Genomic DNA, 18,000 nt, shown 5'->3' with positions numbered 1-18,000 from the left:
CACCCCCCACCTCCCCCCGCCCCTGTTTGGTGGGTAACACGCTGGCAGCGACGTTTCTCAACGTATCCAGAAGCCAACAGCTCTCAGGATTTGAACTGGAAACGAGGAGCCAACGCTGGCATATGGCTGAGGTGTTGCTCTGGTTTTGTTTTGTTACAGCACTGCCTGTTTGAGGGCTTTGTGCCTCGCTTGCTGAAGCAGACTGATGCGTACCACAAGTTCTTAGTAAACATTATTGCAGTGAGTGAAGCTCCCTGGGCAAAAGCTTCTCTACTGCTCTTCTAAAAACGTGTGAGTAACTTCACAACCGTGGCTTCCTGTGCCACGATCTCTGCAGATCTCATAAGCGGATCAGGAATGGACGGGATCAGTGTCTAAAGGGGAGAGATCATGAGATGTTGGTGCAAGTCATTTTGGGTGCGCAGTACTCTTTCTTCTCAATGGCCTGGGCTGGGGAGGGAATACTGAGTTGTCATCAAAGATCACGTATACTTTATCACAGAAGCAGATGAATGTTCTAATCAAATTTAAACTTGCTAAGTCCACTTGACTGACCAAAACTCTCTTCTGTCCTCTGCTCTAGAGGAACTATATTCTTGTCTTCCAAGTGCTGTGTAGTATTACTGACTGCTGTGTGCTCAGCAGGGGTGCTGTGATCATCTTAAACATCTCTAGGTGCTTCTCAGAACTGTCATCTTGGAGCTACTATGACGACTTAATTTGTCTGGATGAAATTATAGTGAGAGAAGTACATTGTGCTGCATCTTGCTAAATTTCTTCTGCTGCCTTAATGATCTCTTGCATCCTGTAACAGGAAAGGCACTATGGGCTATTGATTCAAATAAGCCACGTCTTACTGGAAAAGCAGGACTTCCTTGAAGAACAAGAAAGAAAAAAAAATGCATTTGCAAGAATTTTTAGTCACAGATCTGTAAAAATCATCAATGTGAAGGTGCATGCTTTACGCTGTTGAATCCAGCATGACACTTGGAGAGCTATTATATTGTTTTTAAGGTACAGAAGCACTCTGTGACCTTTTTCATTCACTTTTTGGACTTTGAGCTGTGAATGTGGGCTCAGACTGGCCGAGCTTGATGCAAACACTCAGGCATTTGTAAGGCTCTGTGGGTGTGTGTATGTGTTTGGTTTTGCTTGCCCATTGAACCAAATCATTCATTGAGCAGCCAGGCTGCAAATCCTTTTGAGAATTTCACCCCTTATTATTTTTATACTGAGATTTTTGTGTTTATGTGTAGCTATGTAGTATATTAACACTGTGCCTGGCATTATTCCTTTATTAAATTGGCTTTGTATGGAAACTGGTTAACTATTTAAGAATTTTTGTCTGAGTATCCTTTAACTCTTCTGTGGCAAGCAGACTATGTCTCTTGCTGTGCTGCTTATAGGCTTAGCCTCCAAAGTGGGAATTGCAAAGTCCTTTCCTGACAATTCAAACCTTGGCTTTTACTTAGAGTGTTTTTCAATGGATCATAAAGCATTTCTGGGAAAACATTGATGTCACACTTCCTACTTTTTAAAAAGTAGCAAAGAGACAATTTTTTGGCAGAACAGACAAACCTGTGGCAGAAGAACCCCTGAAGAGCTGCAGTGAAAATGCTTTCGTTTCTGCAGTCTGGAAGCAGGTAGGAATATCTCCCAGATATACTGGAGAATGCACCAGGTGATTGAGACGGTTGTAACATCCTTCTGAATTGTATCCCTGCAATGATGCTGTTGTGCGGAGAGCGTGGTATTTCCATGGCTGATTTCTATGCTAAAACAGACATTTGAGTACATGTCTGTGTAGGAGCAGGTGCCTGAATGTACTCTCACTCTGATTAGCTTTAGCAGGTAAACAGTATAGCGAGAAGCACTAAGTAAATAGAAAAATCGCTTGAAAAACTGCTTCACACCAATTGCCTCTCTTTTCTCCACGGGCGCACACTTGAACACCACCCTGCTCCTGGTCTCTCCTTTTGGTTATTAGGAGAGTCGTTCTTGTGCTTGTCAAGACAACTTATCTGTTACTTGCATCACGCCCTTCCTGGGCACAGCGCTTTGCAGTTGCTGTCGGTGCCCATGTGAACACGCTCGCGCAGGGCATTGCCTATTTCTTTACTCCTGTAAACGCCTTGGCATCTGGCAGTGGTGTGAATGCCTGAGGTGCTCCTTCTGCCCTTGCCCGCCTGCCTTCTCCTCATGGGCGATTGCCACCACTCCGGCCCCTCGCCAGCTTCAGGGCTTTCTTCTCTCCTGTGTGTTCCTGGCAGGAGCATCGCTAACCTCCCTTTCTGTGTGGTACCTGGAGAGCTGTCAAGAAGCACACAGAAAGCAGCCAGGCCTGGATTACCCCAGTGGAATTCGGGATTTAATTTGTTCGTCTCTTGCTGCCCTGCTAGACGGTGTTGGCCAAGTCCCTTGGGTGCCTGCGCTACCCTTCCTCCCATCTGTCAAAGAGGGCAAGCGCTGCTGAGTAATCTTGTAAAGGGCTGCAGGTCTGTGGATAAAAGCAGAGAGGCTGGAAACGTTTGCCGCTAGATCCTTTGCGATGACTGCTTTGCCAGCGTCCTGCTCTGCAGACGGTTCTGCTGAGCTGGCCCAAAGCTCTGCTGCAGAACCTGGTGGGCACGGGGTGCGTGGAGAGCGGAGGGGTCTTCCTCCCACAGGTAGGCATCGCTTGATCTCTATAGCGGTGAACATGCAAAATGCTATGACCTTCCCAAATTCTGCTCTCTTTGTGTTTGTGTGCAGGGTGGGAAGCTGGTCCTCTCAAGCCCCGCTGTTGGGAAGCCAGAGCGTGCTGCTTCCCAGCAAACCCCAGTGAAGAGGCAGAGAGGAGGCAGGAAGGGGGAGGGAGGGGACGAGATGGGAGGGAGCTGCTCTCGTTCCCGCAGTCCTAACAAAAAAAAAAGTCGGGTCATGCTGTTTGATTCTGCGTTGTGTTTGTCTTGGAGTGTGTACAGTGTGTGTGTGTGAGGAACGGAGCAGATGGCTTCTGAGTGGAGCTGAATTACGAAAGGAAAACTGCGGGAAGTGGCTTCTGAAAGGAATTTGAAGGAGAGGAGGAGAAAACCCTTTATTTTAAAAATTCAGTAAACGTAATAAAAACTAACAGCAGTTGATAGAGCAGCAGAGTTTTATGTAGCAATGCTTCAGAGAATAAACTTTGGAAGTTTCAGGTTTTGCTGTTTGCTTGTAATCAGACTCACTTATATACAGTCTCTGTTTCTATTTTTGTCTGGTTATTGCTTTGGTGTCTCAAGACCGGAAACTTAGGAGTTAATTATTATGATCTGTAGCTGTTACATTAACCTGAATTCTTAAACCACCTGTCTGATATTAACACAATCTCTGTCTAGCTTTCACTAGCAGTGCACTTGAGCTAGCTGAGAGTCATTCTTTGAAAAATACGATCTTCTAAAAGAAGTGCCAGTGCTGTTCAATTACGTGATACCCAAGTATGTTTTGGTGGTGGTGTTTAGCAGGTCTGTTGATATTTCTGGTGTATGTTAATGTGCAACAGCTTTCTATTAAGGGATCTGAACTCACTATCTTAGAGTTTATATTTTTTTTTTCTTCCCTGTCAAAAGCATGCTTGCTTATTTGCAGGAGAAGTGTGTGTCAGCCATGATCCCACAGTGAGTTGTACGCGCGTATAAATATCTGTGTTGGTACAGAGCGCTTCTGAAATCATCACAGCTCCACAAAGACGTGGGTCAAGGTCCTACTCATACTTTGCAGTGATTTTCATCATCCAGTAGCTATACTCTTTCTTTAAAGTGATGCTGTCAGGTTCCTGCAAGCTGATTTTTGAAGTTGTTTGTTTTTTAAAGGTAATGTCTCTAAATGAGAGACACCAGAAATACAGGGGTTTTTCTCTTGTAGAATGTTTTGCCTCATACATTGATGCATAATGAGTGACTGTTGGTTTGCTTTTTCAGACAGGTATGTTTCTTTACCTGGTGAAATACTTAAAGTAGGTTGGGTTTGGGCTTGTTTTGGGCTGCTTTTTTTTGTGAGAGAAGAACAAAGATTAACAATTCTGCCAGGGAGGCATGCCTTGGTGTGGGACCCTTGGAAAGTACTTGAACTTCAGAGTTTTTAAAACTGTGTCGAGCTTTCAAGTTGCTGATTTCCCTTTAAAACCTGCATCCTGGCAGTTTAAAGGTTTAACTTCTGATCCAGAAGTTATGTATAGGCTTAGAGTCGCACCCCTGAATTTAGGTAATTCTGCTTGGCCTTTATGCTGTTCATGAAGAATTTTTGATGGGGATAGGGGGAAGTTATTCTTTAGCAATCGCTCCTCCATGCTTTGCTGAAATCTAAGCTCTTAGGATTACAGCCTTCTGAGCCAATTGTCCTCACACCTAGAAACAAAATCCACCTTTGGGATCCATTCAGCTTCTCACGGTCCCAGAAGTGATGGTCTCTCATCTGCTACTAAACATGTAGCAGATATTGCTCCTGTTCTAGGAAGTTGCTTATGGAGATTTTCCGTGACAGCCACAAGCCAAAGCACGCTTTTATTACTGAGCAAGCCCGAATGTGTGTTCTGTGAGGTCAGTGGCTGAAATTCAGAATTTCATTTTCTAGGAGTCAAGAACTGAATTTTGGCATCCTCAAAGACAAAGGGAAGAATGGGATCACCTGTTTGTGGAGTTTTAAGTTTATTTACAACCCAATCCTCTCTTCTTGGAAATAAGTACTACTTTGATGTTGACGCAAATGACTAAAAGTGGCCTGTTTATAATTTTTTTTTTTTTTTTTATATATATGCTTGAATGTAGATTGCATCTCATTCCTTGTGGACCTGACAATAGGTGGCTGTGTGAATCAGGGAGAGGATTGTTGTCAAGTCTGCAGCATTTGGCTTCACCCCTGCGCTAAGTGCACACTAGGTGCTCCCACCACGTTCTTTAAGGTGCAGCATCTGTGGTGATCCTGGAGGCAAGAGTCTGGGACCATGTCACCAAATGTGTTGCATGCACACGACGCATCTGTCATTGTAACTGTAAGTGTGCATGTTTAGCACAGATACATACTTGGATTCTATGAGCATGGACACAGTTTTGGGTATAGTTTTAGCATTAGAACATTTTCAGTAATAAGTTTGTATCTTATGCTTAGGTTTTTCAGGGACCTTATAGTACAGAAATGGTATGTATGTCTAAAGTTTTTGTGTAACCTACTTGAGTCTATATCAAAGCTAGATTTGCAGACACAGATTTCCAATGTGCCTTACTGCCTTGAAGGATAATTGCATTTCCTACACTGAAGTATTTCGAACTTGGAAAAACACTACTCTGGATCTCACAGACATAGAAGTATTTACGTCTATTTATCTCTAAAAAGTCAATCAGATTTTTTTTCTAACTCTCAAGTCAAATTAATTCTCTGTGTTAACTGGATCTAATGTGTGGTTGGGTTCATTTAGTTAAGTATATCCTACTTAATATCTCAATGAACCTGTGGGGGGGTTGCCACATTTCTATTTTTAAACTACACCCTAAATTGCTTTAGGTGTGAAAAATTACTTGCTGCTTGATGTTCTTGAATTAGCTTATAAGCAGACATTTGTAGTTGTTACCTGCTTGACTCACACGCTTCCAATATGAGATGAAACCTTTGAGATCTACAATATCTTCATATAAAAGCCCAAAGACTTTTGCCTTTGCTTTCACCTTCAAGTCCATTCTTCAAGGAAAAAAGAAATGAGGTGAAAAAAAAGAAGTGTATATGTTCTGTTCCTTATTTAATGTCTCTTTAGCACATTGTTTGTACCAAATGCTTTTCCTCTAGATAATATGCTGTAACATTGGAGAGCGTATCGTCCAGTCTACAGACCATAGGAATCGAGAGTTGTGTTTTGATTGTGATTCTGTTGTGGTTTTGTAACCACATTCTTGTTGGAAACAAGCACAGAGATCTTGTCAATGGGGAGGAAATATCAGAACCCTGTGTTTCTTACTAGTCTTTCAATTAATTGATTCTTCTGATTGCAGGTTTAATTTTTCCTGCAGAGGTTATATTCTAGGTTTATACATTACTAGCAGCTGTCTTCATGCAGGATTGTCTGTGCAAGATATCCGCAGCATTAATAGACGTTTTGATCTCTTCACTAAGGAAATGGGTTTATGTGGCACGTCGGCTAATTTCAGTCATCGTTACTATATTTATGTAGGGTTGTATGTAACAGTACTGTGTTTAGCTTTCATCCCAAACTTTTTGGACAAGCTTTGGTATGCTCAGGAAGTGAGGCAACAGTACGTAATGACATAAGTAAATACCATCACCCACTCATACACACTTAATTAATCCAAGAGATTGTCTGCCACTCCAGGATGCACTGAATTCCTTTCCTAACCTAGAGGTTAAGATTGCCAGTAGGAACTTGGAGTGAAGAAGCACGTGATGCCTCCCTGCGAGCCGGGATTATCCCGTCACTGCGTAAGGCAATACTTCCAGCACCCTTGATGTGGATGTTGAGTGGGAGCCCCTCCTGGGAGTCCCTGCCTTCCCCCGACACCAGTGCCCAGCCCTCTGTGTGTCGCTCAGCATCTTCCAGCTCTGTCTCCTGCTCAGGTGCTTCACCTACTTCATGCCTCAGTTCCTTTGTCTACACGGTGGTATCAGGAGGATTGTTCACATTAGCTAATATGCGTAACGGGCTTGAGATTCGCAGAGGAAGATGCAAATGGCGGTGGGTGACATTAGTAGATAGGAAACTTGCAGAACAGATGAGGTGGAAGAAATTCTTGAGATGCTCTTCTTAGTTCAGGTGCACTTTTTAATGTATAGTCTCCCAGTTACAGTGGTGAACTAGTAGATGTTGAGGGCTGAGTTGTGAATGCTGCACAGCAGTGACGGTAGATCAAAAGAGAGGTGACCTCAACCAGCAAGGCCAGGCTGGGAGCCACTACTACGCCAGGTGTAGCAGGCTTGAGTGTACAGGAAACCGAGAACCCGGAATAAATATCAGAAACAGCCCAGCACACCTGAAATCGTGGCTCCTGAGGATGCAAATTAGTTGGCTGTAATTCCTATAAGCATGGTTAAAGTGGAACCTGATTCATGAGGCTGGCGAAGAAATGAGGGCGGAAAGGAGAGGGTGGGTGCGGTAGAAGCATGTACGTTGATCGTCAGGCGTGGACTTTTTTCCTTAGTCATGGAAATCTTTTGCAACAAAGTAGTTGATCTTTCTTCTGATAGCGGACCTTTATATTAACCATTTAATTAATTGATTCGTTTCTGTTGAGCTGTCAAAAATGGACATTAAAAGCTTGCCCATGTAATACTGCAAATTTCTGCAGAGGCAGGTTATTCTTTGAATGAGGATTTTCTGATCCTTTCTTCTGTACTTTTGTCACTAGAAAAACAATAAATGACTCGTTTCAGAGGTGGCTACCAAGTTTGATCTTTTGTGAAGCATCTCCCATGCTAGATTTGTGCTTCCCTGTGTGGAGCATACTAACCTTTATTTAAGGGAGAAAAAGATGCCTGGTAGAAACAAGAGGGAGATCTCTGCCTATCTTCTAGCATTTGGGGAGTGGTTGTATAGAACAGAAAGTTGTAGTTCCCGTAGTTGAGTACTGCCTTCCCAGGGCGGATTCAAGCAGGCCTGCCTGTAAGTCCTCCGAGGCTCTACGGGAATAGATGTCACACAAAAGAGAAGTCGTGTCATGTCACCTCTGCAGTGTATGTTCATGCCAGGGTTTTACCACACAGCCCATGGAACTTTTTTTTTTTAGCTTTTCTTTCCTCTTCCTAGACTATATTTTAAATCCCACAACCACTTGTTGATTAGAATTATGGATTGGCATCAAATTCCTAAGAGAAGTATGAGATTGTCCTTTTCCTAGGAATTAGAGAGAGGAGCTTAAAAAAACAAAACAAAACAAAAAACCACCAGTGTAAAAGTCGTAGGGGCCGCTTTCGTGTTTTTTGAATACCCGCTAATTAATTGATTTTTACTTTTCCTTTAAAGTGGTCATGGAACAGCCTTTTAACACGCATTGGTAGCTTTTCCTGAATGGAAAGTTTCAGAACAGGAAATGTTTTAGTCATCTCTGACTGGATGCACAAACCCCACATCAGTTGTAAAGTTTTTTTCTGGCGATCATCTGCCTGCCTATTTCTAGTAACTGTGCCCAAGCAGTGGCTGCCAGAGGAGGTGGTTTCTGGGCTGTTCAGTTTGAAACATAACCATACGTTTCCCTCAGTTAAGTGGTTTACGTGATATTTTTTGGCTTCAGTTTTTATGCATAACAACAGTGAAAACATTTGACTGATCCCAGAGAACAGGAAAGAGTTGTTTTTTGGGGGTTGTTTTTTTTTCCCCCCGCAGTCCACTTTAGTAATGTTTACTGTAATGCAGATGGCTGAAAGCACATTATTTGGGTAAAGATTGCAAGGCAGGCTCATATGCAACCAAGTGAAACATTCACTAATTTTTGTGTCTTAATTTCTCTGAGCTGGTTAATGTAACAGCAGTTAAACAGCTTCATTCCGCATGAAATGCTGCAGTGTGACTTTCCCCCCTGGCTGCCGACAAGCATCAGGTACTCCAGAGACACTGGAGTTACTGAAACATCCACAGGCAGAAATATGGAAGTGACCCCTAAATCAGATGTTTCTGTTTTCAGGCACCAAGTGTGGGACGTTAGGGAAAAGGGAAGCACAGCTACTGCGTATCTATAAACTTTAAGCTATTTTAAGTTAAGCACTTAAAAGGGAAGCACTAGGGTACATAACAGAAATTAGGGCCACTGGGTACTGCCAGTGTTAATTTGTGCTTTAAACTAATGTAAGATACCCTCTCCCCTTACAGCTGGGAATAGAACCAAACTGGTTCTCTTCTGTGATTAATAAGAAAACCTTGACTATTGGGCTTCTGTTGCTTCAAAGCAACAATCTGTATCATCCCACAATGATGAAGGTCATGTGGAAGAGGGAAAGGCATGTTGGAGTACAGATTAAATTTAAAAAAAAAAAAATCCAAGCAGCTGTTTCGTATGTAATTTTTTAATATGCAGAGCAGAACATAGCTATCTAAAATATATATTCATGTATTTCTAGGCCCTGGGTAACAAAAGGGCTGACTGTCCTGGTTTCTAACCGAAGTCAGCAGCATAAAAGCAGCACCTCCAACCCCCAGACCCTTTCCCATCAGTCTGGTTGAGAACAGATTGTTTTATTTTAATGACTCCTTTGAAGTTTGTGACACTAAAGGCCAGCAGGGATGGCCGCATCTGACTTGTAATGACCTGTGTTACAGGGATAACTCGATGCAATGTACATTGAACCCGTAACTCATGGTATGTGGAAGAGCCACTTTAACCTCCAGCCTTGACTTGAAGACGAAGGGTGAATCTTCTATCTTACTCAGTAGTTTGTTTCCATGCCAACCACCATCACAGTCTACAGGCACCACACCTGACTTATTTATTTTTTAATTCTGAGTTTTTCTGGCTTCAGATCCCAGCTGCTGGTTGTTGGTGACTTTTTCTCCATTAATTGCAACAGGCTCTTAATTGTGTTTTTGGACCTACGAGTGTGTTACAAATGAGTTAGGTCATCCTCTTTTTACATAAACTTACAGATAAAGTTCTTGAATCTCTCCCAGTAGGGTGTTTACTACAGCCTTGAAAATGTCTGGGGAGGAGTGAGGGGTGGAAAGAGATCCTTTTCAGCCCCTTCTCCTATTTGAAAGGAAAGATTGGGACACTGGAGGTGCAAGCGTCTTAATTACGAGGCAAGCTGTGCTGCTTTTAGGGTTTTGTTGTTGTAGCAGTTGTTGTCCTCTCTCAGTTGTCCAGCACCGACCTTGGCAGTACTGGACTTCAGAGGGAAAACTGATCTCTACTTGCTATAATGCAGGGGTGAAGGGCATCAGTCTTGTGCTTAAACTCCATTCAGGTTCTCATCTCCAGTTGTCACTTCACTGCAACTTCCTAAATCCTTTGCTGTACTCCTGCTTTATAGACTGAAGCCCGTGTAACTTGCAGTAACAGCCTGTGTCGCTTTAATTTGGTGAAAATACAACACAGTTTGAGTATAGGGTTTCTTTCGCCCAAATCAATTTCAGATGCTCAGTGTCTGTGAAGTGGCTGTAAGCCTCATCATTTTTATCACCCTGCTAAGCTTTGCGTCACCTGTAAATGTAACTGGCAGCGACTTTCCTATGGTGTTTTTCTGGTTTTTTTTTTTTTTTTTTTTTTTAAAAATACATTTCCAGATGAATATTGAAAATATTGACTAATGCCTGGCTTAGCACTGATCTTGTGGAACAGCAGGAACATTTTATTTGATTCTCTGTGGACAAGGCCAACTTCAGATCTGTCAGGAGTTGCATCTTTACCATTTAACATGTTTTCTATCAGTATCGCTGCTCCCATTTTTAGGTGGAAAAATCTGGGAAAAGAAATAAAAGCGAATGCTCCACCATATCAGACATAGCAAAGGTGGGAGTTTTGATGAGCTAAAACAGACTACTAAGAAAATGTTAATAGACGATAAGGTGGCAAAAAAAACCCCAGATGGGGCGAGCATGTCTGCAGCAAGACAGTGCTTTTTCTGAGGGGCGTTTCTTCTGTCTGAAGGACATTTCTTCTGCAAGAGTCAGTGGGGAGAATTTCGGGAGTGGGTAACGCACCCAGGTATTAGGGCCTTCTTTTTACACCGTTTGTTCTGTGTCTTTTGAAGCCTGAATAAATAATGCCATTTTGAAAGATGTTTTCTAATGGTTACTAGAATGAACTGAATGAAGTCTAGGAGCTTGCAGTTTCCATGGGAAACTGCACCTTTCCCATGAACGCAGCAAGGGAGAGAGAGACACAACCTGTGTGGCTGGGCTGCGTTGTCCCCCTCAGAGCTTTGGTTCCCGCTGTATCGTGTCCATGCCACGCTGTTTTGTTCTATTTTTTTTCCCCTTATCATCTATAAACCTCTGTTTCCTTTTGAATGTAGATACAGCAGAGAGCACTGCTGTTGCTCCTTAGGTTTATGAGCGTTTTGAACTCCCCCCAGCCCACCCAGGCTCACGCTGAGTAGAACTGGTGGCAGCTGCTTATCTCCTGAAAGCGTTCCCAGTTTTAGCCTCTGCCCGGCCCTGCTGCTCTGCCTCCGAACTGCCAGGAATCCTCCCGCTGGCCCCAGGGGAGATCGGGAATATGTACTGAATGTGCTAGGCATCATCTCTAGATCCAAATGTTTGCTTTCAGGAGTTCTGATATCTAAGTGTTTTGGCAACTTACTTGGTTTCAGTTTAACCTTTGCGCCACAAGCCCACCTGTACCATGGCTCGCAGGAGGTAATCATTGCCAGAGCCCTGCTGTTCCTTAAACACTTCTTTTTAGCTTCTCCCTACCTTTGGTGCTACAGCTGCTTATTTAACAGAACTATTTTTAAAGTGCCGTTCCCTAGTACCTCACCCAGCAAAAAACCCAGATGTGTTTCCTCCAGCCTCCTCTGAAATGCACTCTCGCTGTTTATCCTCTTCCAGCAAATCTCCACCGCAGTCTCTCTGCTCACACGTCCCCCACCAGCAATTCAGCCCCAGGCTCTGGTGCCCCCGCGCTGTCTGTCATTAAAGATGATGTGGGGGTAACCAACTGGAACACAAGTAGAAGATCGTTGAAGTCCTTTAAGATTGACTTCTCTCTGTCCACCTGTAGCAGACCTTGCTGAGACGCACACACAAGTCACAGTGGATTTACAGAGTGAAGGAAGGCAGACAAGGTCAACCCATTGTTACGGCCCCTGCCATTTTTCAGTTCAGTCATTAAGACAAATAACTGCGAAGTCTGAGCTTCTGGTTTATAACCAGAATTTTTTTGGAGTGTTTAATGCAGAGCCCTGACCCCCACGTCTGTGGCATCCTTTCTGATGAATTCTTCTTGTGCAGTATTTAGGTGGGTTGCAGCTGTTGCGAGCTTTGAATCCAATTTTTTTCTTTTTTTTTTTTCTTTTTGAGGAACTTCTGAGGAAGCTCTTACAGTTCCTCTTTATAACAAAGTTCTGTTTTTCACGTTTTTTTTCTTAGGTTTCTCAAATGTTTGTGAAAGTGTCTTAACTAGTTCCTGAATGCGTAGTTTTGTTGGGGAGAACTCGTGTGCAATCCACTCGTCTGAACTCGGCTATATTTTCTGAGGCCAAAAAAGCAGAACAAAAAGCTAAAACTGTAGATGTAAGGGGAAATAAAACCCTTTAGGAAGCTCAACATGCCCCTTAGTTGCTTGGCCTTTTCACTCATGTTCAATCACCCAATTTTCTCTGTTCTGAAGTGCTTTTTGTGGATTTGATTTGTTGTTTGGTTTTTTTTTTCTTTTCCTTCAATCAATCTTTTAATGCTTTTTGGAAAAAAATTTCAGGCCATAGTGTTATAGCCCACTCTTGCTTTGTAGGTGCATTAGTGACACCCCCAGTTCTTGGGTAAGCAGTGTTATATTGCTTTGCAGCATTGTGAATTTACCATTGCGGTGACAAGTATTTGAATTAGGCATAGGCAGCAGCCACAAGCCAGCTCCTACCCGCAGGTACTGCTCTCTTTGTGCCTGCTGCTTGAAGTGCGGGATGTTATGTGGCGTTGGTTAACACTTAGTAGACAGTTTGGATACTGGTGCTAATTTTGTTAAAAATAGATATAAAATCCTCACTTCTTTTTTCCACCGTGGAATTTGCATAGGCTCGGAGAAACATCTGCTGGATCAAAGTCTCTTAGCTCCTTCAATGTGTTCCGGATTGCTGAAACTCCCTCCAGCCTTGTTTGGAAAAAGTCCGGTGTAACATTGGATCTGCGCAGCCTGCAGGGCTTCACAAGCCAGAGAGGAGCAGTGCAGCGCTTGCACAGGCGTGATTACGCGAATTCACAGACAGGAAACACGGCTTGGCATTTAACATCTCCTTACCCTGCCTGTTCCCCATGACGCTGGTGCCATCCACATTGATTCTTCCTCTCTTCCACCCTCCTTCGGGGCTAGGCCTGGGAAATGTCCACCAACTCTCTCTAGCCACTACTGACCGAGATGGTCGCAAGTGAGACGCTGGGGCGCACAGAAACTTGGGAGAGAATATAACAAGGTAAAAATGTGAGATAAATTGTCGCCAGATCGTGACCACCCTTTCCTAAGCTGTGGCCAGGGAGGACCACAAGTGCTCATCCCACTGGGGGTGTATCTGCCGCTTGAGGCATGCTGCAGAGAAATGACTCACTTTGCAATCGTTATTTTGCTGATCGGGGGATAACTAATCTTTTTGTACTGCAGGTTTCCGTTCAGAATAGTTGGGGTGTTTTTTTTTCACCCAGACATCAAAGAAGTTCTGATTGGCAGCTCGGAAATTTGCGTAAGGTCTGAAAGGAGGATTTATAGGCAACGAGCAGATGGTGTACTAGAGAATTTCCCCAGGAGGTTGCAGTTATTTAAAAATGGGAGAAACTAAATAGACTGTACAAAATTTGACTGTAAAATTAACTGGCCAGCCAGTAGCTAAATACTTAACCAAAATGATTCAGCTTGGCTCCCAGCACAAGCATGTAATGAAGTGATGTGTCTGCGAGCTGACGCTGCACGCATTATTTCAAGTTTCACCTAGTAAGTGCGCCTGAATGAAAGATGATTTTGCTAAGCACAGCTCTTGCTGCGGTGAGGCCTCTCCTGCATCTTTTCCTTGCACAGCGGCAACGCGATTGTTCAGGCGTGCAGGAGAATGCTACAAAATGCGGTTCATTTTAAATGGAATATAAAGCTGTTCAGCCAAACTCCTTTAATTTTTGAGTTTCTCTTTTTAGCCTCATAAATATCAGAATTAACATATTGGTTAAATTCCAATATTTGGTTAAATAATCAAATACTTAATATTTTACAATAAAACACAAGTTTTTTGGGGGGGATGCAGTACTCAAGAATATGTTAACCAGAAGTAGTCAAATATCACATCACTTAAAAAAAAAAAAAATCTGTGAACTCATGTCACTTTGGAGTTGTATACCACATGGCTTTAGACTTTCAATATCCATGTTTCCCGTGGTTTTTTTTCTGAACCTGTGATACATAGGAATTGGGGGATTTGTTTATGGGTAGGGGTTTTTCAAATGGACAATCAGATTTTTAGTGCAAATGTCAGATGCCAAGGTTTTAAGGAACACAAACTTCGTGTGCTACGTTAAATGAAGGGATGGACTCAGAAACCAATTGAGTTCATTATTCTTTAAAAAAGTTAGGAAAACACTTTTTTTTTTTTTTTTTTAAAATCCCTTTGAAAGGACCCTTTTTAGAAGGCAGAGATAGTCTTTAATTCTCTTATGTTTTAAACCGAATACCCAACGGAGAGAACTGCCTGAAATAATAAACAGCATTTAATTACTCTCATGCTCATCTGTTTGTGTTCTGGTTTGCTTCTCCCAGAAACTTACTCCTAACACCTGGTGTCATGGGAGCAGTCCTGTGGGCCACGTGCAGGCATAGTTCTGCCGAGAGTCAGCTGCCGTAATGCTGCTGCACAATGTAATTGAACCAGATTTCTCTTCCAGCTTGCTGGGTTTGCATCATTCTTCGTAATAGCAGTAACACACCTATTGAATTTAGAAACCAACCTTCATAACCTCTGACCTAACCTCCTGAAGTACTAAGAGGAGAGGGTAAATATCCAAAGGGCTATGTGAAATTCTTAACTGAGCCTAGATAGATGCTTCCTTGTAAACAGAGCCTTACAAATGCGTGTTTACGGCAGATTTCCCCCTCCCCTCCAGCAATTCATTTCTATTAGCCTCAGAGTTAGAGCCTCTGGGGGCAGGGAGGGGGGGGAATCTCAGAATTCAATTCTAGCTTCCAGATATTAAAGAAAACATCTGGAGAGTGAATTCATGACAGTGTGGTTGCCCAGGTTAAGCTAAGGCAGAAATTTCGTTTGCGAAGTGCTTGTTCCCGTATGAACCAAAACCAGGCGCTGCTCTGAGGCTGTGCAAGAGTCTGCAGGGCTGATGCCAAGCGGGAAGAGTGTTCTGTTGTTTAACCAAAGCTCATCTGGTATGAAAATACTGAGAGATGAGTTTTGAACCCTGCCATCAATAGAGCTGATCTTGCAGCTTATTATTTACTATTTGCTGGGGTTTCTGAAGTCAGTTGGATAGAAATGAACGTAACATACCCTGTTTCAAAACTATTAAGTGCGTTGCACTCTAAACGACTAATTTCAAATGTTTAACCTGCTACTGTTTGTTTGTAGTGTAGAAGAGTAGAGTTTGTAGTGCAGAGCGTGCCATATGATGATGTCTCCTCTAACAAGGTGTAGTCCGTTTGGCTTCCTTTGCAGAAACAGAAGATATCTATAAAATAGTCCTCCTGCATCTGTCCCGTTCAGCCCGATTACTTACCTTGTAGTTCAGAGCATACAAAGCTGGGTTTATGCAGAGCCCCTCCCTCCCACTTTGAGCAGCCCTGCTAATTCTCTGGAAGCTTCTCGATTCCCATTTTTAAATCCGTGATGGAGGAGCTGGAGGAAGACATCAAGGCCTTAAATGTTAAGAACCTTTGCCTCCTTGGGGCTTATCCATAGGATACAGATAAGTGAAGTATTTCCACAGCCTTTTTTATGGACCTGATAATGTTTGTGTGGATTTGATTTTTGTATTGGACTTTTCCTTTTTAAAAAGGAGTATTTGGCCTGTGGGGAAGGAGAAAGACTGAGTTATGCAGAGTGCTCAGGGTACGGGACCAGCTGTGGTGGATGAGACAAAAGGTCCATCTAGCTCAGGGTGTTGTCCTTGACCATGAGAGAGAGAGAATATGAGAAACAAAGAATGTACAGAGTGGTCCTAGCTGCAAGATTCGTACCGTGTAATTTTGTAGTAAAACTGAATTTTCAATGGGGTGCAGTCATATGAAAACCTCAGTTTAAAAGTGGATGTGGCAGGGAACTGATGGAGGTAAGAAGATGATAATTAGTCTGAAAAATGTGCAGTTGAAGGGGAAGGGAAATCCCCTCCCTCTGCCTTGTGGTGTGTACAGCATTCCCAGCGTCAGAGGGTGTCCCAGGGAAAGCATGAAAATAACTGCAACTGTCTGGATAATGTCATCTGGAGACTCCTAAGGTTAGCTTTGATCCTTGCAGGAGGATCACCTGTAGCAGAGGTGAAAGAGGAGTCCTGCGAAAGTAATAACCAGTCACGACTGAGCACTAAGTGAGTCTAATGTGTTGAATGTCCATCCTCTTCTCTTTGGTGTCCCTCTCAGCTGTCGACACCTCTCATCTCTCATTTTATGTGCGAGTCACCTGAGGTGGGAATAGAAGGCAGGGACTGAGTTTTGATGTGACCTGAGAAATCTGACCTCCGCGAAGCCTAGAGAGTTATGTTATGCTCAAAGTGTGAAGAGCCACGGTTCAGGATTTAGGAAGCTGCACGCGCTCTCTCACTGTGAATTATCCATTAAAGCCATGTTTCCTTTACAGGAAACTAAGGGCTTGTGAGAGCCTCGTCAATTGTGTTTGGAGGGTTTGTCATTTGGATTGCAGCAGGTAACTGATAAAGAGATGCCAAATAATTTGTTGTGTATCTAACAACGAAATCAAAGCAAACAATTCTGAGAAATGGAACAGACTCCACAAGTGGCGTGTATTGACATTTGCCTATTGCAGTTATTGCACTTGCAAATAAAGTACTTGCAAATTAGCCCTGTCTTCCTCTTTGGAAGAGTATGTTAAAGTAAGTGATTTTTGTTGTTAGCTTGCAAAGTTGTACTGACATAGCGGAATTTATTGCTCAAGAGAAGAAGCAAGAATCACATGAATTTATCCCCCATATTCTTCCACCCACTAAGTTTTCCCTCCTAAGCAATCTCTTTTCTCTGTAAACAGTCAACTGAAATTGCCAGCTACAGCAAGCGGCTTTTTTTCCACCTTCTTTGTGCTGTATTATTTTCTGGTCTGTCACATTCGTTCTCTGTCTTCAGTGTTCATCTTTATACAGTTTCTCTTGCATCACAGCCCTTAGGAATAAGAAAAATTAATTACTAAGCAACTGCATTTACTAGTATTGTGTAATCCAGAGACATGGCTCTGTGCTTATCATGCTTTTTTTTGACTTCTGGTTGCATAGATTTTTATACTAAAAAATAAAACAATAAAAAAAATCACCAGATGTATTGGTTTGACTAATGAGTAGATGAAAGAAAATGGATCTGGGAGGGACATCCTCCTTGCTCTTTGGACATCGGGAGAATTTTTATGTTTCATAGCACAAAAATTGCCAGGGATTGTTTTTGGGAAGGGGGGGAGAGGTGGACATCAGCTGCTGCAAGGAATGGAGCGTGTTTGTAGGAGCTCTCATGCATTATTCATCACAAGCTCTTTTCACTGGGATCAGCTGGAGGAAGTAGTTAGTCTAGTTTGAGCTACCCTAGTATTATATTTAGGGGGCTTAAACAAGCCCAGGCAAGTACAGCACCAACTCTTTCTCTTCATCTGCAGGCAAATGTAGGGCAGTCAGCAGCTCTGCTTGCACAGCTACTGTCTCTTTATTCTGGATAACAGGAGTCATGCAACCAGGGGAAACTACACTGAGGATACACACATGCATTCGTGCTGGAAAATGAAGCTTCAGGTAGGAGAATGCCTTGTCAGCAGAGTATCTTGGCTTACAGTTCATTGCAGGGATGCTGTTAAGCCCTGCAAAATAAATATGTATGTCCGGGCAGCCTGTCAGGAGAGGCTGCTGTAGGGGCTCCTCGTTAGAGTGCTGCCTGAACCATCCCTTTTCGTGGGATACTTTATTCAGTTCTAATTGTGAAGCTGCTGCCTTTTTTTTTTATTATTATTATTTTTTCTTAAGCACCTTTCCTTCATTCACATTGACATCCTTCTGAAGGTGCTGGGGATTAAAAGCAGAGAGAGAACTTGCTGGGTTTTGGAAATTTTTTTGGTTGTTTTTATTTAAACTGGCTTTTAAATTGTATTGGTATTAGCACTTTTATTTGGGGGGAGGTAACCATAAGAGATCTGTTAAAA

The 18,000-nt window shown here is 42.8% G+C and overlaps 1 protein-coding gene across 10 annotated transcripts in view; it reads left to right on the top strand.

Annotated features, from left to right (window-relative positions):
• MARCHF8 (membrane associated ring-CH-type finger 8) overlaps nucleotides 1–18,000 on the top strand; it is a 102,554-nt gene that overhangs the window by 28,805 nt on the left and 55,749 nt on the right. The window contains exon 2 of one of the 10 annotated variants that reach the window (XM_054207537.1): nucleotides 17,464–17,596. The exons of the other annotated variants lie outside the window; for them this stretch is intronic. Coding sequence (XP_054063512.1) covers nucleotides 17,567–17,596 — 30 coding nt within the window. The 5' untranslated portion in view covers nucleotides 17,464–17,566. The remainder of the gene's footprint in view (nucleotides 1–17,463; nucleotides 17,597–18,000) is intronic. 10 annotated transcript variants of the gene reach the window in all.

This window comes from Rissa tridactyla, chromosome 6 (assembly GCF_028500815.1).
Source record: "Rissa tridactyla isolate bRisTri1 chromosome 6, bRisTri1.patW.cur.20221130, whole genome shotgun sequence".
Lineage (NCBI taxonomy): Eukaryota > Metazoa > Chordata > Aves > Charadriiformes > Laridae > Rissa > Rissa tridactyla.
Note: the sequence above shows the minus strand (reverse complement) of the source record. Positions and strands in the feature narration are given on the sequence as shown.